General features: G+C 41.6%; 1 protein-coding gene across 6 annotated transcripts in view; it reads right to left on the bottom strand.

Moving 5' to 3' along the window:
• Window positions 1-10,247: 10,247 nt before the first annotated feature.
• Window positions 10,248-21,186, bottom strand: part of SH3PXD2A (SH3 and PX domains 2A) — a 124,881-nt gene continuing 113,942 nt past the window's right edge. For all 6 annotated transcript variants that reach the window (XM_045023501.1, XM_045023497.1, XM_045023499.1 and 3 more), the window contains 4 exons: window positions 20,702-21,036; window positions 18,744-18,793; window positions 14,827-14,946; window positions 10,248-14,680 (listed from right to left, as the gene is read on the bottom strand). In XM_045023501.1, coding sequence (XP_044879436.1) covers window positions 12,788-14,680; window positions 14,827-14,946; window positions 18,744-18,793; window positions 20,702-21,036 — 2,398 coding nt within the window. In that variant the 3' untranslated portion in view covers window positions 10,248-12,787. The remainder of the gene's footprint in view (window positions 14,681-14,826; window positions 14,947-18,743; window positions 18,794-20,701; window positions 21,037-21,186) is intronic.

Raw genomic sequence — 21,186 nt, 5'->3', positions numbered from 1 at the left:
TGGCCGCTGCGGTCGCCACCCTCCAAATGTTAGCGCCTGGGTTACGCCGGCCCTGAACCTACTGTCTACTCAAATCAGAAACAGAACAAGTTTTGCCACTGCATAAATGTATTAGCAGAATTTGTCCTTACTTTCATGAATACAGTGAGTTCAGTAACATAAAAATGCAATGGGTGGGGGAAAAAAACAAACATCAGGGACACAAAATGATCAAAAAAAACCTTTATTTTTGTTCTTAGGGCATATAAGAGGAGATGTAAACAAAATACAAAAAACATTATCACAAACCAAATCTTACAATCTGCAAGCATTTGAAGACAGAGCATCCTTTCCCCCACTGGCCCTCAAAATACAAGAAGCCTGCTCGAATTTTAATAAGCAACAACCCTGACCCCCTGAAAGTCCCTCAGGGGTTTTGCCAGGTCCTAAAACCAAGGGCTAGATTTCTCTTTTAAAAGGACACTGCATCTTTGTGATAAAATACTTAAAGACAACATAAATATTACAAATATTAAAGATATTTAGCACCACCTTTGGTCCAAGCTATCAATGAACTGGGAGATGACCATAAGTACAGTCTACTTAGCAAGCCCTCTCTGCCTGAGACATTAAATATTGTAGTTTCACACTGCAAGAACTTGTAGTAAAACTGAGAAGACAGCCCTAAAATTTCAGAAGTCCCTCACAAGCCTCTGCTGATCATGCACGGGTGTGGAGATGGCTGCTGTTCTGATGAAACGGTGCATGCAAACAATAACGATCACTCAAGACAGTATAAGCAAAGCCTTGGAAGAGTCTGTAGCTTTGTACAATAGGACATGCCCATGGCTCTGTGAGTCCTCATGCTGCTCTAATACCGCAGATGGCCTAAAATCGCTCCAAACTTTAGCTGAGAAAGGGTTGGACAACCGCTTCCGTGTGCAGTTTTCCCCTTCCATCAGCATCCTGCCATCCCTCCCGACAGCACAGGTTACTAGATGAGGGGGGCAGAAGCCTGGAACAGGAGCACCGTTTGGCTCCTTTGGGCAATTCAGAAGATTTAGCCCAGATACTTCAGACTGAGACATTTGTTTATCAGGCATCATTTATTCCAAACCCTGACTGGACATTCTTGATAGACACGCAATACGGAGCTGCATGGCTTAGAGCTTTTTCCATCTTTCCACCAAAATCAAATACACAGATGCCAAAGTTGGCACTATCATGGTACAGGACATGATCATGTTGATTTGTGACATTTCTTGGAGGAATCTGGGTCCATAAGCCAGACCACCAGATTTTAGGATTATCATGGCCAAACAAACATTTTCAGATGAACGGCCCTATATTTAGACTCTCAAATAGAAGTATCTTGATTTTCAAAAGGTTCTGAGCCCTTACAACTCCTGTTCAATGGGCGCTGAAGCTGCTCGGCACCTCCGAAAGATCAAGCTGGTATTACTAGATACCTAAATCCATATTTAGGTATCTAAACATAGGCAACACCAGTCTGAAATTTTTGGCATGTGTATTCACACACAATAGTTGCCATATGTCATGTTTTGGCCTATCCTTGACAGATAATATGGCTTTTATTCTTCATTTAATAAGTAATCCACAGAATTTTAATCGTTAATGAATAAAACACATTTTCATTTGACTGTAGCAGAAGACACTCTGCTAGAAAAGTGAACACACTAACGCTGCTTAGCCAAAAAGAACTGCAATAGGAATTGGTCAAGTACTGCTCGGCAAGATGTATTTTGTGAATGTAACAAATCAAAAACCTGATACAAGAAAGGAGGCAAATGTTACATTTACTGCGCCTCTTAGTCCCACACAGGCCAGTGGCATGCCTGAAGATCAGCTGAACCCTGTAGCGTTAGCTGCAAAAATGTTTGGACCTCATAGTTCCAATCACAGTTATTATGCTTGGTTTGTATCATATCCAGTAAAGAAACGACGAAGAAGCCAGCTCTGGATCAGACAGTTAGGGTGAGCCAGGGAGAATAAAGGCTTAAAAAAATAATAAAAATTAAAAAATAAAATATCAAGGCCACCCAATGGGCATGGACTATACAAGGATCATGTTTTACCAGAGGCAGGGCTATTGCCACCTTGCTCGCAGCCAGAGCAGAACAATGAGAATATCACTGTGCCCCTCAGTGGGAGTTATCTGGCAGAGAGCCACAGGTTCAGAATCGGCCCAGGCCAGGTAAATGACTTCTCATTAGACTATCACACTGGCTAAAGCATGCTCGCTGACTGGCCAGCACTAAACCACAGAGGGAAGACACACGACATTTACTTGGGGGGTGGGGGAAGAGAGAAAAGAGTCAATTTTTCCACTCTGGATGCAGTCCTCGTTCTTTGCAGGTAAAACAAATTCCTCTTCGCTGATCAGAACTCAGTACTCTATACCAAGGTGTTTAAAAGGCAGACTTGAAGGCTGATCAAATAGGCCTTTAGTTTTCTGTCATTTTAGACAGAGATTGGGAGGGTGTTTCACAGTGACCATTTCAAAAAAATCATCATTAGCAAATGGTGACGCCACCTGCGAAGTACATTTAATCAAAGGATTTTTTTTGGGGGGGGGGAGGGGGGAGAAGAGGTGTTTTCTATACGTCACACAACTGATTTACCAGTTGGGAAATCCATTTAATGGACACAGTGTTGCCAGCTGTTTCCACCTGGCAAGTCACTATTGCCGAAGCAGGTCTGCTGCACAAACAAACCGTTCCCTCTCTAGCAAGCGATCAAAAGAAAAAACACTTCTAGGTCTAGCTCCATCCCTGCTACAGAACATTATGGGGCAATTGCTGATTCTACTAAAGTCAATATCAAAATACTCAACAGTTCCACAGGATCAAGATGTGGCATTAAGATCAAATATCCACTTCATAGGCATTATCCACCAGCAAGTGAAACTCTGCTGACTACAGTGGAGCCGCTCAGTGGACCAGCAGTGCATGTGGCCCAACGTTATTCCTTGAGGAATGGTTTCTCCTGTACTTTTCTTCCTCCCTTGGGAAGGAACAATAAATACCATCACCGCTTTATTTCACCTCCCCCAAAACAAGCTGAATTAACTCCCGCCTTCATCCTCTCTTTAAAAGTCTCAATTCTTCTCTTTCATTTATACTGCAACAGAAACCACATCAGCTTCCAGAAAACTCCAAACAAAACCGTTTCCACATACAAAATAAAAAAAATAAATCAGCTCTACCACACACACCAGGACCAGCCACACATTTCTCTACCTCTTGCCACCAACATACTCTCACAGCCTCTCTCTCGCAGATGGTTACATTCCTACCCATCAGTCAATGGAAACCCAGACCAGAACACCGCAGCGTCCAGTAATTACGGTCACATTCAAAACGTCAGCCACCTACAAAATCCACAAGCCCCACACAGTGTTTGGACTTTTATACTTGCTCACATTTTCAAACTTGGATGTCTAACATTACGTTTACGTCTGGACTGAACAGGATACGTCAACGCTCAAACTTTACGCACAGGCCTAGGCATGTGCCTGAGTCAATCGGCGCACTCCCATGTTTAAAGTTAGGTATGTGCCTTATGGCCTTGATTTATCAAGACAGTTAGGCACCCAAATCAGAGTCCTGACGTTCAGGACTTCTGAGCTCCCACAGCTCCTACTGATTTTAATGGGAATGTTGCTTAGTACTTCTGAAAACAAGGCCACTTATTTAGACACCTAAATATGGATTTAAGGACCCACTTGAAAACCTCTGGCCTAATTCTCAAAGTCAACACAAGCAGGCGATTAGGTCGCTGGTGAGACTCATTTAGGTAGATATGAAATTTCAAATCCTGAGAACTGGAGGATTATAGGCTTAATCCTCTTCAAAACACTGCCATCTATGGTAACAAACAGATGCTGTTTGCAATTAAACATTGTAAAATAAGGAGAGAGCATTTTGATGAATGACAAGAAATTAACGACTGAGCACTTGGATAATCAAGTCAGAACAACCAACCAGCAAAACTGCAGCTACTCTGCACACAATCCCTGGATTGTAACTCTCAGTTCAGATTCCCAGAACAGAAAAAAGCAAGTGCAGTGAGAGACAGACCATGCTTCCAAAACCACTCCTTACACCCAAATTCACCACAATTCCCCCTCCTTTTCAGCATGCTTACCCAGTACCTCATACAACTGAGAAATTGCCTAGAGAATGGAAACGATTAGTAACTTGGTCCTTCTCTGGGTTTGTCGTTTTCTCTTATTAAACACTGGTAATCAATCGTTCCACCAATTGCTTTGTGTTTATTTATTGTTTTTCATTCTCCTTTTCCAACGGCGCCAATTAAGATGTATTCCTGAGACAATTAGCGTTCTTTTTTGGTTCAGGAAGATGACTGCTTCTAGAGTGGAAGGAATTGATCCTACTTGAATGTTACGAGTTCTAGATTCAGAACATAATTTGGCACATTTGAAGTTCAAGTTCTGGACTGACACATGGGTATTTGTTCTTGCCCTTTGTTTCCCGGATGACCACAGAAAACAGTACAAGAATAATTTTCATATAAGTATTTAACTGTTTGCATAGTGAAGGCTGCCAAGTGCTTAGAGTTTATATATTACACTGATCTGTAGAAGTCAAGGGCTTACAGCTACAGATGAAATCATTAGGGGAACCTAAAATTAAAAGTAAATATTAAAAGCTTAAGTTCTAGAGATTTCAAAAAGATTCCCAAATGCCTACTGGTTTTTACTGCCCTTATTATGGTGGAAGAAGAGAACTAGAGAAGCAGCTACCTTTGTAACCAGCTAATCCTCCTGTATCAGAACAGCAAGATCACAACGTACAAGATATAAAAGCCTCAGACATTTCCCAGCAGCGTCACTAGCGAAGGGCTATTTCGCAACAGTACGAAAAGGGACTGCCGGGTTAAAGATCTGGGAATAGACCATCTTGCCAGCTTTGACCTTCTGATGAACCTCGACATTATCTAGGTCTCCCAGATGCACAAGGCTCCTTGATTAAAACAAACGCAGAACACATTTGTCTTACCTCAGCGGATCATGAACTTCAGGATAGAGGTTGTTATATTTTATCATGCTGTGTAAAAAACTGAACATTGGGCAACAATAAATCATAATGTATTACAGAGCAGTGATATATTAAAAAAATACATATTGAAAGCACCTGCAGTGTCAAACCCAATAATTTATGGCCTTAAGAAGAAACATCCCTGGATCAAAATTGATCTTTATCTAATCACTTCCCTTTTCCCCGCCACTACCATTGTCCAGTTACCTCTATAGTCTCTTACCAAGTTCCTCTTCTTATTCTCTCCCCACCCCACCCTCCACCAACCCTTGTTTTGATTCAGTAACAAACAGGAGTCTCAACACAGGACAGCAGTGGCTTATGCTGCAAAAGGACAGGTCTGTAAAACGCCAGTGTGAAGCTTTAAAACCGTTTATTTATTTAAATTGCACTCTCCAACTAGAATTAAAAGCTACCTGAATGCAAGAACAAACTATGAACACCCTGTGTGGGACCAGCCCAACCCTGTGAATCTAAAATGGAAGAGACCAATTTATTCTGCCTATGCCCATGTTGAGCCTGACCCAAGAGTCCCCGTGGGAAAATTCCCAATGGACAGGCTTTTTATTTCAACAGTTTTCCCTCCAGAAAACAGCAGAACTTGGGCTCCTATAGTGAGGATATTAGTGAAAATGATTTCCCAACCGCAACACGCGCACACACACACACAAATTTACATAAGCCCCTCCAAAAAAAGTGAGGGATCTAACTTTGTAGCAATTATGGACGCCTGTTTTTACAGAAGTCTCGGCATTTGGTTACAAGTTGGGTCTGAGGAGGTGGAAAAACAGCAACCTGTAGGCCTGATCCCAAGCCTTCTGAAGTCAATGAAGACTCCCATGAGCTACAGTGGACTCTGGATCAGGCCCTCTGTACAGTACTTGATCCGGAGATTATAATTAAACAAAACAAATATTGAGATGTATAGAGGGACGACAGAGACAAAACACAGGCACTGGGACATGGACACTAGGGCCATGAAACATTTAAAAGACAAGCTCTCCAAACATCTGCCTGGTTTATCTCTCTGCCGCCACCAAAAACCTAAAACAAAAATGTAAAATAATTTACACAGACACGTTTGTTCTCAGATCATCCAATCCGTACCTGTTAAATGGTAAAGTTATATACAGTAACCCCTTCTCCAGCAGAGTGTCAGTTTCCTGGATTTTTAAGGGGAGATCTGGTTTGCAGGACACTCGCCACTAGCAGCAGAACGCCAGTCGATATTAAAGTGTTAAGTACGACCAGCTGTAAAGGGGATCATTGTATGTCATCTTGTTAGCAGTTTTCGAATCAGAGTCTCAATTTTGCTTTGAAATTCTGGGGAAGAAATTCCCATCAAAAAAGTCAAACAGCAGAGTCACGTTAAGGCTTCGTCCTCAGGGCCTGACTCTTAGTTAGACTGGTTTTATTTCAGGGTAACTGCCTGGGTGTTAGTGGAGTTACTCTTGATGTATGGGAAGTATGAGAGGAGAACCAAGACCTCTCCCCACAAAATGAAATAAGGTTACTCCGTTAAGCTCTTCGTTCCTGTCCTGAAAAGGTACCTACAGGATTTTGGAAGAAGATGGTCAGCTGAGCTCAGTTTTGCTGTTTAAATGCAAAGGACTTGCCTACAACATGACAAGCGTCTGAGAAGAGCGTAAGTAATAGCAGGGCAGGAGTGAACTGGGGTGGGAAGAGACAAGAGAGAGAGAGACTAAGATGCAGTGCAAGTCCCCCAAGCATATTAACCTGGGCAACATGAAATATGTTCCATGAAGTCAGAGCCTGAAGCTCTGGTTTTCGCATTTCATTTGAACTTAGTGAAAATAATCCAGTTTTGCAAGGATATGAGATTTTGCAGTTTATTTGAAACTAGAGCTGGTTGGGTGAAAGTGAGTCCATTTCCCACTCAAAATAGTCCCCCAGATTGAAAACTTGAATTGGAAATTTCAAAAAAGGAAGAGTGTCAAAATTTCAGATCCAAAATTATTTATTTTTTCACATCAGAATAGGGAGTCAAAATGCAAACTTTCCTGTTCCAATGCAACAATCCCACTGCGAAATTTCACAGGTAAGAAGTCACCACAGAGAGAACAGTGAATTATTTTTGGTTTGACAAAAATGAAGGGAGAAGTCACATGGCCCTATTAATAAACAAAAAAGACTATTGAAACCTAGGCCTAAACCATGAACATTTTTATCCCTTTCTAAATTACCATAAATTCTGAAGTTTAGCATGGGGAATTTGCTGAAAAAAAAATATGCACTGGAGAAAGAGAAAGATCAGGCATAGATGATACAAGGATGTGTTTAAAGGGTAATACAGGTATCATGCCTAATTAAGGGCACTCTTGCATATTCCATCCATGCATATTCCATCCAGGGCTCTTGCAACATGCAAGTATAATCCCTGCATTTTTGCTAATAGGTGTTTTGCTTATGAAACAGTCATTCTATAAAAAACCCAACAGTCAACAATCCATATGTACCCGAGTTGTATTTCCTTCCAACTGACCCCCCTCCCTTCCGATTCCTCCAAAATTTCCTTAAGAGTGCATGAGTTAAAATTACAGATGTTTCACACTGTGCGCTCTGCTCCAAGTCCTGGATGAGGGGCCTGTTTATTCTGTGAATATTGCACTTATCCACTCATTGGATTTTTTTTCTTGAGAATGCAGAGTATTTGGGGAAAAATGTAATAAACACATTAGTAAGATACAACACAGCAAAATACAAATTATTAACAAGCTGCCTAAAAAGGCCTAAAATTAAACAGTACACATTCTACTCTGTTAATACTAGTAACATGAAAATAATGAATGCTTTACCAAATTCCCTTGTGTTTCTCCTAAATGATAAAAGCAGTAACTTTTCTTTAACTGAGGAAAGCAATGAATATATATTACAATAACATATGCTGCACTAAGATCTGAAAGTGATTAAAAACAAATTATATAATGCCTTCGTCAAGAACTAGAGCATTGCTATAGAAGGAATCTTTTGAGGCCCAAATTCTGATTTTAGTTATACCAGTGTAAATATGGAGTAATTCCATTTACACCAGTTCAACTATGAACAAAGTTTGGCCTTTAGTTATCCAATCCTTGCTAAAATTTGAACTATGGTACACTTTTTTTTTAAGGTGACTTGCAATCAATACATATGAATACGTATCAGTTAAAATACCAGGTAGTGTATATTTAATGTCTTTTGCATTGAGACTGGGTTTTACAAACAACATCAGTCATTGATGCACATTTTGCAAGGCACAAAAGGTTACGCCAATTAATAGGAACTGCCTTTAAGTGGGTAAGGCTGAAAAGGTTTTAAAAAAAGTTAATTTGGAAAAATTCTTTTGGGGATCAAGAAAGCTTTTCAGGCATTATATAAACCTCAATAACGAACTCAGAAGTGCTCATTATTATTAAAGTTGCAGTATACAGCAAGACAAAAAATTTCACATTTGTGAATTTGGTATAATTGAACTGCATTTTGGCCTTTTGCAGGTTCAATTTCCACATCTTATACTTTTTGGAAAGCATGGCTGGATGATCAAAGCAATCATTTAGCCCAATAGAATGGCAGCATGCATCTCCTCCTACCACAAGAGGGCACTCTGACTCCACAAAATACTTCAGTAGCTCTCCAGATTATTTTTTTTACTTCAAGTTTTTTTTAAAAACACCAAGATAGAATTATGTATTTGCTGTTATAAAGTGAGGTTCTCACACACATTTAAAAATTGTTCAAAGTCACAGTGTCACTTTTGGCAAATTCAGTACAAAAAATTAAAGGGCCATGAACTCTTCCTTCATCTTCCCCGAGTCACCCTGCCAATTTGTTGTTGTTTTACAATCAAATTTTCCTATTTCTTTGGGCGAGTAGGGGGGAAAAAGGAGCTTCTCTCCTCTGTTACTTTATGAAGGATCTTAACAACCCGAGGGGAAAATAGCTGGCTACACAGGGAAACAGTGACTGACTACACAAAAAGTGCTGTCATCAAATATAAAACTCGACACATCTTTCTCTAATTTCTTTCAGGTCCAGTGTTCTTAAAGTGGGGGAGGGAAGTTTGGTGACAACAGTATTTAGACTAATGACGTTGCTTTCGTAAAACATCCTTTTAAACCTGAAAATTACGACACAACCACTGAATTTAAGTGAAGCCTAGATCTGATCATTCCCGAATAGCGGGTAATCTGGATCTGATGTTTATGTGGCTCAGATTAATTTCTGAGCCACAAACTCTCATTTAGATTCAAGTGCATTTGTCACTTTCCATTCTGTTGGGCGTACGTGTGTGTAGTGTTTATGGGGAGGAGGCTATTACCCGGAATCTTAACTTCTCAACTCTGCCTTCTCCTATGAAATCTGAAAGGAGCTTCACAGGAGTAATCATCAGTTGCGGAGCAGAACAGATGCTTGAGAAAACCTGTGCAAGACACGAGCATTTGCAGGTCCTGATATTCTTTTGTACCTTGTTGATATAAATCATTCTACACCACAGCCAACTGTGCTGTTGATAACTGGCTGGGCACAATGTACACAAGGACCAAGACCAAACCAAGTCCCTCAATTAGGGCAGAACAAGCAACTCTGGTTTAAGGTGCAGTGGGAAATACTTAAGTGTACTGGCAGGTAGGGAGGGATGCAAGACAGTGACTTTAGTTATAAAGTTTAACAATGGCCCCGATTCCAATGGCTTAATCCTGAGATTACCACCAGGTCATAGTGGGGTTTGAGCACCTCAGTAATTCCACAACCTTATTCAGAGCCCAGGCTAATGGAGGTGTTCAAAACTACCCTGACACCCACACAGAAAGGGGAAGATTAGGATTAATGAAATCAATCCAGTCCCAGTGCAGGCTCCAATGGCTTCACCAGAGGTCTCCTCCCACTCAGAGATTTTTTGCATCGGTGGCCTTTCCTTTGTTGGATGCAATCTGAATATTCCTAAATGGTTTGCTCTCTAATCAGAAACGTCTCTCTCTCTCGGCAAGAGCTCAAGTCATGCTGCTCTGTATTTTGAGAGTTCAGTGGCTCAACGCAGAAGTATTGGGAGCTGTGTTTTTTGTCTCCTTGGGAGATGACAGCATGAAAGTGCTGTCAAAACAAAACTTTAGCATATTTTTAAATAATTATAAATTAATTTTAATAAATACATGCTTTTTAAAAAAATGAAAATTATATACTGCACCTTTAAATAATGCACTTAGTTCGCTGTGTTGACTTCCATTTTGGTTTTTTTTATTGTTAAAGTGCATTAATTCAAAATAATGAACCACTTCCGCATCATTATTGTTAAAGTAAATCAAAACAACATTACACAAGTCACTAAGTCACTACTGTTAGTACTGCAATCTAGCAGATAACTATGTATTGCTCTATTTAATACTGTCCAGCAGAAGAATAGAATAGTTCTATTATAATCTCACAACAGCTCCAGCAGTCTGTAATGACTGCTACCATATTAGTACAACTAAAAATGGGCAGAAGCATGAGAGATGGGACTGCAGTGCCTCAGACAGACATCCAGTAAGATGTGGTTAACTGGGTATATACATATATATAGTAAAACATAAGGCAGAGAGAGGACTCTACACATTTTGATATGGGCGGTAGTGTAGATACACCTCCCCCTCACGACTTACGTTGGATCCAAGTAGAACACCCTCCCCCACCATTACTCGTGGACATCACGGTTTCAACCGAACTCCATTTGCAGCCTTGGATTGCAACGTAATAGTTTTTCAGCTAGCAAAGGGATGTCAGTCATGTTGACTGTAGGCATCTTTCCCTCGAAGTTTTCGTGATGATTAGTTAAACCCCCCCCCCCCAAAAAAAATCACAAAAAAAATAAAGACAAGAACAACTTGTAAATTGTGTTTTGTTGGCAGAGAAAACACTCTACAACACACTCAATACGGTGCTATTTTAGGCCCCACCCCAGGTTGGGTTCCAGCTAACTAAATCATCAGACCCTTTATCTTCCCAATGCCAATAATTGGTACGAAGTTTGGCTGGAAAATAAAAGGGCATGTATCATTTTGTGTAATACACGAGCAGTGAAATAATTGACTTTTCCCCTTTAAAACAGGACACAAAAATGCTGCCTCTTAAAGAAATTGGATATTGATCTTCACTTAAATGTTTAAGGAGCCCATCAAAAAACTGCCAAAAGCAAGACTTCCTCCAGTACAGTATGGATTTGTAGTGGCTGATGCTTACAGTACAATAGCTGGCTACCTCAGGAACCAGTCTAATCCAAGCCCTTTCCAAATGGTTGTATATTCCCCGCCCCGCCACCCGTGGGTCACATTTTAAAGCATTAGAGTTATAAATAACATGAAGGAAAAGTGGGGGTGGAGTGGGGGGAAGAGGCAGCTAGTCACATTGTAGCCTTAATTGCTTTGTTATTAGATCTCTCTTTGAGCTTGAAAATCCATGCACTCTTTGCAGTACAAATGTACTTTTTGGATTCAAGTGGGAATCCAATCACAAAATTGACTCCTACTTTTTTTTTCTTTAAGTGAAAACTAAAGAGTCTTTTTTGGTAAATCAATGCACAATTAAAAAATACCCAGAATGCACAGGAAAGACAAACAAAAACAACTCCCCCAAAATATACAAATTAAAGATTGTGCATACTGAATTCCATGGCTTCTCCACCACCCCCTTTGTAAACACTGATGCCGCAACAGGTTATGGCTGTTTCTAACTTACAGCTTTGTGGGTCCTGTGAATGTGCTCCAATTTGTATCTGACAGTGAAAACAGGAGTAACGCGTTTGATTGCTTTTCTTCTTTGAGGCCTCAGAGGCATTTTGAATACTTAAAAATTGTGACAATTTGGAAAAACCCAGCTCAGGAAAGAGAATCAACCTGGATCTCTTGGCAGGAGTCACCACACTGAACTAAACAAGGAGTATTTAAAGTAATCATTGTTCACAAAGTTGTGTCCATAGGTTTGTTTTTGTGGTGTGTTTGCAAGCACCTGGTAGCCCTACAGGCCATAAGAACACCTGGAGTCTCAACTCAAGAGCCTAGAGACAGAACAAAAGGCAGCCAAAAAACCCCAAAACGCCTCCTGAATGTCATTTCTGAGGTTTAGTAATAATGACAAACTGTGGTTGAAGTCAGAGACCAAATCTCTCCACGATGAAAAGGCTCCAACACTGGAACTGACTGTTGAGAAGAGTGAAAAATCTGAGCTTCTAGAAAGGGCTGGGGTTCTCCTCTGCACTTTAGAATCAAATTCCCACTCACTTTGCACAGTTAAAAGTTGTGAAAACACATTCAAAACTTCTGGATATTCCATGTGGAGATGAGAGGAAGGAGAGAGGAAGCCGAGATTCTAAAATGTCTAAGTTTGGCACTAAACTCTCCCCCCCCCAACGATTTCCTCAAGTGGATGCATCAGTTTGTATCTCTCGCAAAGGCACACGTTTGGTTTCCTACCATTAACAGGAAAGATGGGATCTCATACCCTGTTACACACAGATTATTAACAGCTTCAAAAAAAAAAAAAAGACGTTTGACTGTATCATCTTTTTCTTTGCTTAAATTCCTTCAGGCCATGTTAACCCCATAACGCTCTGCAAACACAGCACAGCTTAATCAGTCAGTCCCTTTGCACAAACTAGAGCACGAGGAAAATTTTTTTTGTGGGTGTAGCAATTTTTTTCCCAGATGTACACAGCAGGAACAGTATAAATTAGGGAATTTTAAGATATTGCAACATTAATTTTTTTTCTCCAAATAATTTGAGGGCACCCAGCCTTTAAATGGTTTCCCACCATCCATGATCTGACAGTACCACCAACCATTTGGGTTTCTTTCCAGGACCTCCATGCAGACACCTTCCTGAAACCCTGCCGTCTCCTCATCCCCCTCATAGTCTGCAATGGAAACGTAGATATCCTTGAGGTTGTTGTGGATGAACTGGGATTTTTCAAGGGGCTTTGGCCGGACAGTGGACACCGGGATTCCATTGCGCTGAGTGGATAAGTTGGAGGTTGTCTCCAATCCCTCTATGCCCGATTGATCAGTCTGCTTTGCCTTCGAGTCACCAGGCTGTGATCGCGCACTGCTGAAAGAGGAATTCCGGCGGACAGCCCTTAGATGGTCTGTAGTAGTTAAGGATTCGTTCCTGCGCAGGGAGCAGGACAGGTTATCATCCTTTGGGGGCGGGGAGACGAACACAGACTGTGGCCTCACTGCTAACTGTCTCACTCCATTCCTCATTTTCACAGCCCCTGAAGTTTTGGAAAAGCCACCAGGGGGTTTGCTTGGAATGGGGGGCATTGCTCTTTTGCTCTGGTTGATGGTGTTCAAAGCCTGAACTCTTTTCTCTATCTTCTCCAAGCTGTTTGACTTGCTTTCATTTCTTCTGTTCCTGCCCAGCGAGATGTCAGTCTCTGAAGTTTCTTGTTGTTGGTTATCGGCAAGTACGAGGTAGTGGGAAGGAGCCCACCCTTCCATATCTCCATATTTCATGTACCACCATCCACTGGCTTGCTTTTCCAACACTTCCACTTCCACTCCTGCTGGGAAGCAGAGTTCAGAATCCTGAACCTTTTGGTAAGAGTCAGAGGTCACATAAAAACATTTTGTGTCATTCTCTTGCTCTGTCTTGGCTGGATGGTTAGAGCAAAAAATGGCATGGGAAGGAGATGTAATGAGATCTGCGGAGCTTCTTCTAAGGGAGTCGTCTTGGCTCTCAGGAGCTATTTGTGGAGGGCTTTCAGACTCTTCACTTCTCGAACCTTGAAGTCCACCTCTGAGCTGCCCAATTGGCCTCAGCTGACGCCTTAAAGTGCTGATATCCATTTTTTCTTGGCTCTGAGAATCTGCCTTATTGAGGAAGGGCTTAGGTCTAACCATTGGCTTCGCTTTCGTTGAGGGGCTCTGTCCAGGCTCCTTCTTCGCACTTGTTCTTGGCATGCTACGTAAGCCAACATCTGAGGCTGATCTGGGTTTTATCTCGTCATTCCTGGAGTAGTGACTTTTTCCAAGATCGGGCTGAATGCTTTTGTCAGATTTGAGCTTCAGGAGCGATGATTTGGGAGAACTGGAGCATGGAGAGTTTCTTCGGATTAGAGACAGAGAGGAGCTTTTTTGGGAATCCGAGTCTCCGCTGGATTCTTTACATGATGAAGTGTCCTCCACATAAGGCCTGAATCCCTCATTTTCATAGATGATCTCTTCTTCACGAGCAACATCCTCTGAAGACTCACCAACTCTGAACTTTGCCCTCTGCAGGGATGAGACAGGAGATGGCTTAAGTGGCTGAAACAGACATTTTTCCAAGGAACTATCATCTCCATGGCTTTCATTCACCTCAGACTCCGAGTCAAAGCCAAAGGCAGGCACATCGTACTCTGGTTCTTCATATCTGAGCTTTTGTGGGGAGTCCTGGGCTTCTCCTGATGAAACAGTCCCAGGAGCTGTTCCATCTTCCACGTCTTTTGGTTTACTGGGAGGTGCTGGGGGAGGGACCTTGGGTCGGGTTAGAGTACTGGTTCTTCTGTTTAAATTGGGCTTCTTCCTTTTATCAATGTAAGATGCTGGAGCCCACCCTTCTTTCTCTCCAATCTGTACATACCACCAGCCACCAGAGTTCTTATCAATAACCTAAAGGATGATGATGAACACTGCCATTAGTCTGGAGAGTTAACGGGTTAGAATTTTTTTTCTTTCAAGCCATTATCCAACATTTGTACAATGCTCTACCATTGCAAAGCATTATTATTTTGTACGGTTGCACCGTTTAGGCTCACCTCTGCCTTTTGTCCTCCACGAAAGCTTATTCCGTCAGAAATACAAGACTGGAATTCTGCAATGGTGTAGTATTCCACCTCCACTGATGGCGGCTCAGGTGGTTTAGGTAACTGGAAGCCCTGTGGCAACAAAGGAAAGTCTTGTTTCGCGAGCAACTAGCAATAAGAGGCTGAATGTGTCAGCATGGACAGTTATTTGCCATTTTTCCAATGCTGCTGAACAAGTGGCATTCCTTACTCCTAATGATAAGCACCAGGCTTTCTATAACAAAAGGTCTGCAGTGTTGTGTAGCCGTGTTGGTCCCAGGATACTGAAGTGACAAGGCAGCTGAGATAATCTCTTATTGGACCGATCTCTGTTTGAGAGAGAGAGAGAGAGAGAGAGAGAGAGAGAGAGAGAGAGAGAGAGAGAGAGAGGCTTCCGACTTTACACACAGAGCTTTTCTTGAGCTATTCCTCCTGAAGAAGAGCTCTGTGTAAGCTCGGAAGCTTGTTTCTCACCAACAGAAGTTGGTCCAATAAGACATATCACCTCACCCATCTTGTCTCTAACAAATGGTAAATGAGGGCAAGGCTTAAAAAGGGATAGCTTTCCAAACTACGTACAATTCTAGTACCTCTTTCACTAACTATAATAATCTTAAGCATTTGCATTTAAATAGTGCTTTCCATATTCAAAGGGTTTTACATGGGGGTTGCCATTCTAGTCAGATGGATGGTCCATTTAGCCTGATATTCTGTCTGATGGCAGACAGTACCAGATGGCTTCAAAGGAAATACATATGGGAAATTTTGTGCAACAACAGGCCCAAGATGGAACCTGTTTCCCAGCTATCAAGGACTTTAAGTGATCCAGATTCACTAGGGCTGCACGTAAAAATCTAAAAGCCAATAATTGCTATTTACTAATTGGAATTAAAAGGAAAAAAACCATACATCTCTGTGTCTTTCACCATAAAACCTTAGCACCTGCCACAAGTATCCCTTGACTGAAACGGCTCACAACTTATGGATTTACTCAGCTAAAATACCAATAGCAGTTGGATGGGTGTCAGAATGGGGGCCCTAGCTCCCTATTTCTTTATGTTACGGAGAACAAGCAATTTTGTTCAAACCCCCATGTCGTCATTAACCAACCCTAAAACCATAGACAATTTTACTAGGTTCCTCTCATATTTTAGACTTAAAAAGAAACTGGGAAAGATTCCGTTCTCTAAGCATTTACATATCTGCAGTGTCCATGATTAGCTTAGCGCTCTAATGAGTGACATGACTCATTATTAAATAAGCACAAAAGAGAGTCCCGATGGAAAAAACCTGAAGGGATCTTTGGTTCTTTAAAGACAAAATCTGCTCCTTGCATTAAAAATGTGACTTACACATACATGTCTGAATTGTGACAGATAGTTACAGCAAGATTCTGAGCCAGGAAACTGAAGAAAGGAAGCAAAATACTGTACCTTAATGTACTACTCCATTGATTTCTAAACCACCCTCATAGTAAGAAACATGCATCATTTTAACATAACTGCCGGAGGTATTTTGGCCCAAGTATTAACCTTGCCTAGCAATGTTTCAATTCTGCATTTCAGCACTGTGCATGTTAAAATATAGCATAGGATGCAGTATAACAACGTGCCTTCAGATTTTAGAATGGTTTGAATTTAAACTGAGCTAATTAGAAACAGCAAACATACTTGATGCTTCACATGTGTTTTGTTAACATGGAGTTAATTAAAGCATTCCTGCTAAAATAAAAACTAATTGAAATAATTAGTGCAGAGGAAACAAAACTCAGGAGGAAAACAGCGTAAATATTAACCATACTGAGCTCTCAGTTAAATAAATGTTTGGAAGAGAAGTTTGAGATCAACACGTAGGATAAAGAATTGGGAGAGGTGAATGCTGCACATTACACAGTGAATCCAAATTCGCATTGCTCCTGCTCCAAGCAAGAGACACTCCGCTACAAACAAAAGTATCTGACTGACGCAACTTCTGTCTAATGGAGTTACTAGGTCTTCCTCATATTTAGGAGGCAGTTCTGCTTTTCATAGGTCTGCCCTGAGTTCTGCAAGTCCAAATAGCAGGACAATTCCCATTTCCCTGTCCTCTCACAAGATACCAAACAGCCTTAAAAATTAAACAGATGCCACAGCATTAAAATGTAGCCACCTCGATGGTGGGCAGCAGTTTCTAGCTGCTATAGGCATGATGCACACCACTGCAGGAAAGGTAGAAGGGACAATTTTGGCTAAAAGGTCATTGGGAAAGTCCTTATTCTTTTTGAAAGAGCTGTGGGCACTTTAGCATCCAGGTGCAGCAGACAGGATGTTAAGGTTTTACTCCTCCACAGAACTCAATTTATCTACTTTGAAATTATAAAAGGGCAGAGTCAAGACTATGGGTTGCAGGAAGACTAAGCATTTCAGTAACGCTCAGGCCACTGACCCTTCTCTAGGGGGGATAAGCTCAGAGAATCAAGGGTTTATTATTGGTCCTCATTGTCATGCGAGATGTTACACTGACATGACATAGCAACTAAAGATGGTTCAACACTTCGCATCCAAACCCGCTTTTACATTTAGGCCAATTAGATTCCAAATGTTCCGATCTGAGATTGCTTTCCACAAATTTTTTTGCTCATGATAGGACAAAAAAAACTAGAAGGGGTCTATATTCTGGTTTCAATGTGTCCAAAGTCTCGTGGGATTTCATTCTGAGTTGGTAGAAATCTCATAAGAACAGCTCTCAAATTTGCACATTTTTGAGACTCAGGTGCTTTGTACCTGAACCCTAGCTGGGTGCTCTGATTAGGGTCTGAACATAGAGTCCTTCATGAAAGCTCATCTCAGGGCATAAAGAGGAACAAAAAAGGAGGAACATAACAATGCAGTTCTTTCGTCCCATTGGGAAATGCCAGTCCTGGTGACTTGCTTTTAAAAGCCCACTTCACTGGCATAAGAGGACAAGCCATTCTCCAGTAAGGAAAAATAAATCTATAAATACTATTTATGCTCTTGTATTTGGAGCTGTTCATTGTCGGTCCTTATGCCCTTTTTTAAAAGGAAGGATTCAAACAGGGCAAGTTTACACAACGCACTCAATATTCTGTGCATCGTTCTGAATTATGCCACAATCCCAGCAAGACGTAGTTGGCTAGTGAAAATGGGATGGCTGTTACTTAAGGACTTTGTTCCCAATTGAACTACATGGCCCCACCACTGTAGCATGTGAGCACTGTTACAATTACCATTATATAGCTCCAGTACCATCCCTTCAAAGGCTGACCCTATTATACTTATTAATGCTTAATAATTAATGGTCCAATGGGTCCCAATAGGAGTTATGGGAGCAAAGCACCACACCAAGTTGGGCCTTCAACTTTGTACATAAAAAACACTGAAAGGGCAGTTTCATTCCAAATGAAGAACATGTTTTTCCATGGTAACTTTTCCCATGGAAAAATGTTTCCACACAAAGCCCAATACGACTGAATTTATATTAAAAAGTTGTCCCTGGGTGCAAAATTGCCCCAAAACAAAAACGGAGATCACAAAATTTTTCACAAACAAGGCGTCTCCCACCCCATCCAGTTTCACACCTCCCCAATTGGAGTTATTTTAAGTGATAGCTGCACTTCAATATTTAAAAATAAAGACAGAAAAAGCACCCCTCCAAGAATAGCACTTACATGTGAAGCAAGATTTTTTCAAAACATGCGCGGACTCAGAAAAACGTCCCCAATGAACGTTGGAGCAAATTCCAGAATGTGCATTTTATTCTCTATTATATGCAGTGTGTTTAAGATAAAAAAAATCTCTTCAGAAGCCCTGTGTAGGGGGAGAGAGGGTCCCTCTAAAGCTTTGTGTCTAGATGACCGCCGCAATAGTTAAGAATAAAAGAAAGCCACAAACCAGACTGGATTCTCTCCGTGGTGGCGGCCTGGTTCTTAGATTTGGAGAGCCTATGGGGGAAAAAAAGTTTTAAAAAGTTATTTATTTAGCTGTGTAAGTTGTGCTAAGCAAAAGCTTTCTGAAGCTGCCAACTGTCCTAGATAGCTAAAGTTGTAATGGCTGTTAGAAGGTTCCATTATTTGCAGTGATCGAGGTATTTCCAAGAGTGAGTATAGAAAAGTATAAGGGAACACTGGAGATTACAGAGGTAACCGAAGTAATTTATTGTCAATATAAATTAGCAAGTTTTCAAAGGCCACCGCTGTACAATCTTTAACAAACACTGGGCTGTAATCTCCACTGAAATAACTCCATTGACTTCACTGGACTTGGGCCAGCAGAGAAACTGGCCCTGTATCTAGTTTTTCCATAGTAAACGGAATCCGTTAGAACAGTAACATTAACACTGCTGTTTTAGTCACAACGTATAAAAGCTCTTTGCAAATGTTGGGCAGTATCATTAGCCCCATCTCACAAAAGCAGCAGCCAAGGCACAACGGTTACGGTGACCTGCCCCAAGATAACAACAATAAACAAATGAAGGAGTGGGGAACAGAAGCCAAGTGTCCCAACTTCTAGTCATCTGCTCTGGTCACCAGAGTGCTGTTTTAATAGAGGGTTTTATTCAGGGTCTCACTTTAGAACCAAAACCAGTGGACTTGTGTGAACTTCAGAATTGTTTCCTAGGACAAGTTACTGCACCAGGCATAGTTCTGCGGTTGGTGAGATGAAATGATACTGATGCTAGAGAATAAACTCATCGTGGAATCACCGCAAAACTACAAACACGAGTCCTGATCCTACTGAATCTGTGAATGGATTACTTTCGCTCGCACACAACCTTGCTGATGTACTCCTCACACTGCACATTAATCCTCATACAGTTCTGCACTTGCAGCATTATCACTAGCCCAGGGGTTCTCAATCTTGTGCGTTCTGGGGACCATGCATTATCTTATGCTCTTTTATCTCCTATCACTAAGAAGGCAAATAAATGATTCCCTTATAGGACCAACATGAGCGAGCTTCCTGGTTGACAAAGTAACAGATGCTTGTAGACACAGTGCAGTAAAGAGGGTAGCCCTTAGAATCATAGAATATCAGGTCTGGAAAGGACCTCGGGAGGTCATCTAGTCCAACCCCCTGCTCAAAGCAGGACCAATCCCCAACTAAATCATCCCAGCCACGGCCTTGTCAAGCCTGACCTTAAAAACCTCTAAGGAAGGAGATTCCACCACCTCCCTAGGTAACCCATTCCAGTGCTTCACCTCCCTCCTAGTGAAAAAGTTTTTCCTAATATCCAACCTAAACCTCCCCCACTGCAACTTGAGACCATTACTCCTTGTTCTGTCATCTGCTACTACTGAGAACAGTCTAGATCCATCCTCTTTGGAACCTCCTTTCAGGTAGTTGAAAGCAGCTATTAAATCTCACCCCCTCCACCCCATTCTTCTCTTCTGCAGACTAAACAATCCCAGTTCCCTCAGCCTCTCCTCATAAGTCTGTGCTCCAGCCCCTTAATCATTTTTGTTGCCCTCCGCTGGACTCTTTCCAATTTTTCCACATCCTTCTTGTAGTGTGGGGCCCAAAACTGTACACGGTACTCCAGATGAGGCCTCACCAATGTTGAACAGAGGGGAATGATCATGTCCCTCAATCTGCTGGCAATGCCCCTACTTATACAGCCCAAAATGCCATTAACCTTCTTGGCAACAAGGGCACACTGTTGACTCATATCCAGCTTCTCGTCCACTATAACCCCTAGGTCCTTGCTTCAGGGAACATGGTCTGTATTGAACTCATTCTCTACAGGCTCAGGGTGAGTCTACTTCAGCAAGTAACATGCCACAGGCCTCCCCACAAAGATAAATCAGGAATTCTTATGAAAATGGCAGTCCAGCTATACATTCTGATCTTACTTATTTGAGCTCTTTGTGGTGCGATCCTCGCTACAGCAGGGGATCCCTGAGCCAGTTTCGAAGCCTGCTTGTCTGAGGTCATCATGGCATTGCCATTAGAGTCATTGCACAAGATGGGTAAGCTAATTTCTTTCTTTGTGATGTGGGATTCCGCCATTTCGTTTTCTGCTTGGGTTTCCTTGTCGCTGGATGGTTTCTTGTTCAGCAGGTTACTGATCTCCATAATGTTGCCTATAATTTCCACTGGCCCAGTTAAGTTCTTTTTCCTAGACGGAAGATCATCTTTAGCCTTCTTCAGGTAGGATGCTGGGGCCCAGCCTTCTTTACCTAGATGCCTGCGTAGATGAAGAAAATATTGTTACCACACAGAACGGCCTTTGTAGTCCTTCCAGATACAACTGCTAAGGCAAAAAACAACATCTTAGAACTACAAGTTGGGTTTTGTCTTATGTTTTTGTGGGTCTCAACTCATCCACTGCCTATAA

Source organism: Mauremys mutica, chromosome 7 (assembly GCF_020497125.1).
Source record: "Mauremys mutica isolate MM-2020 ecotype Southern chromosome 7, ASM2049712v1, whole genome shotgun sequence".
Classification (NCBI taxonomy): Eukaryota; Metazoa; Chordata; order Testudines; family Geoemydidae; genus Mauremys; species Mauremys mutica.
This window is presented reverse-complemented; position numbering and strand designations above follow the sequence as displayed.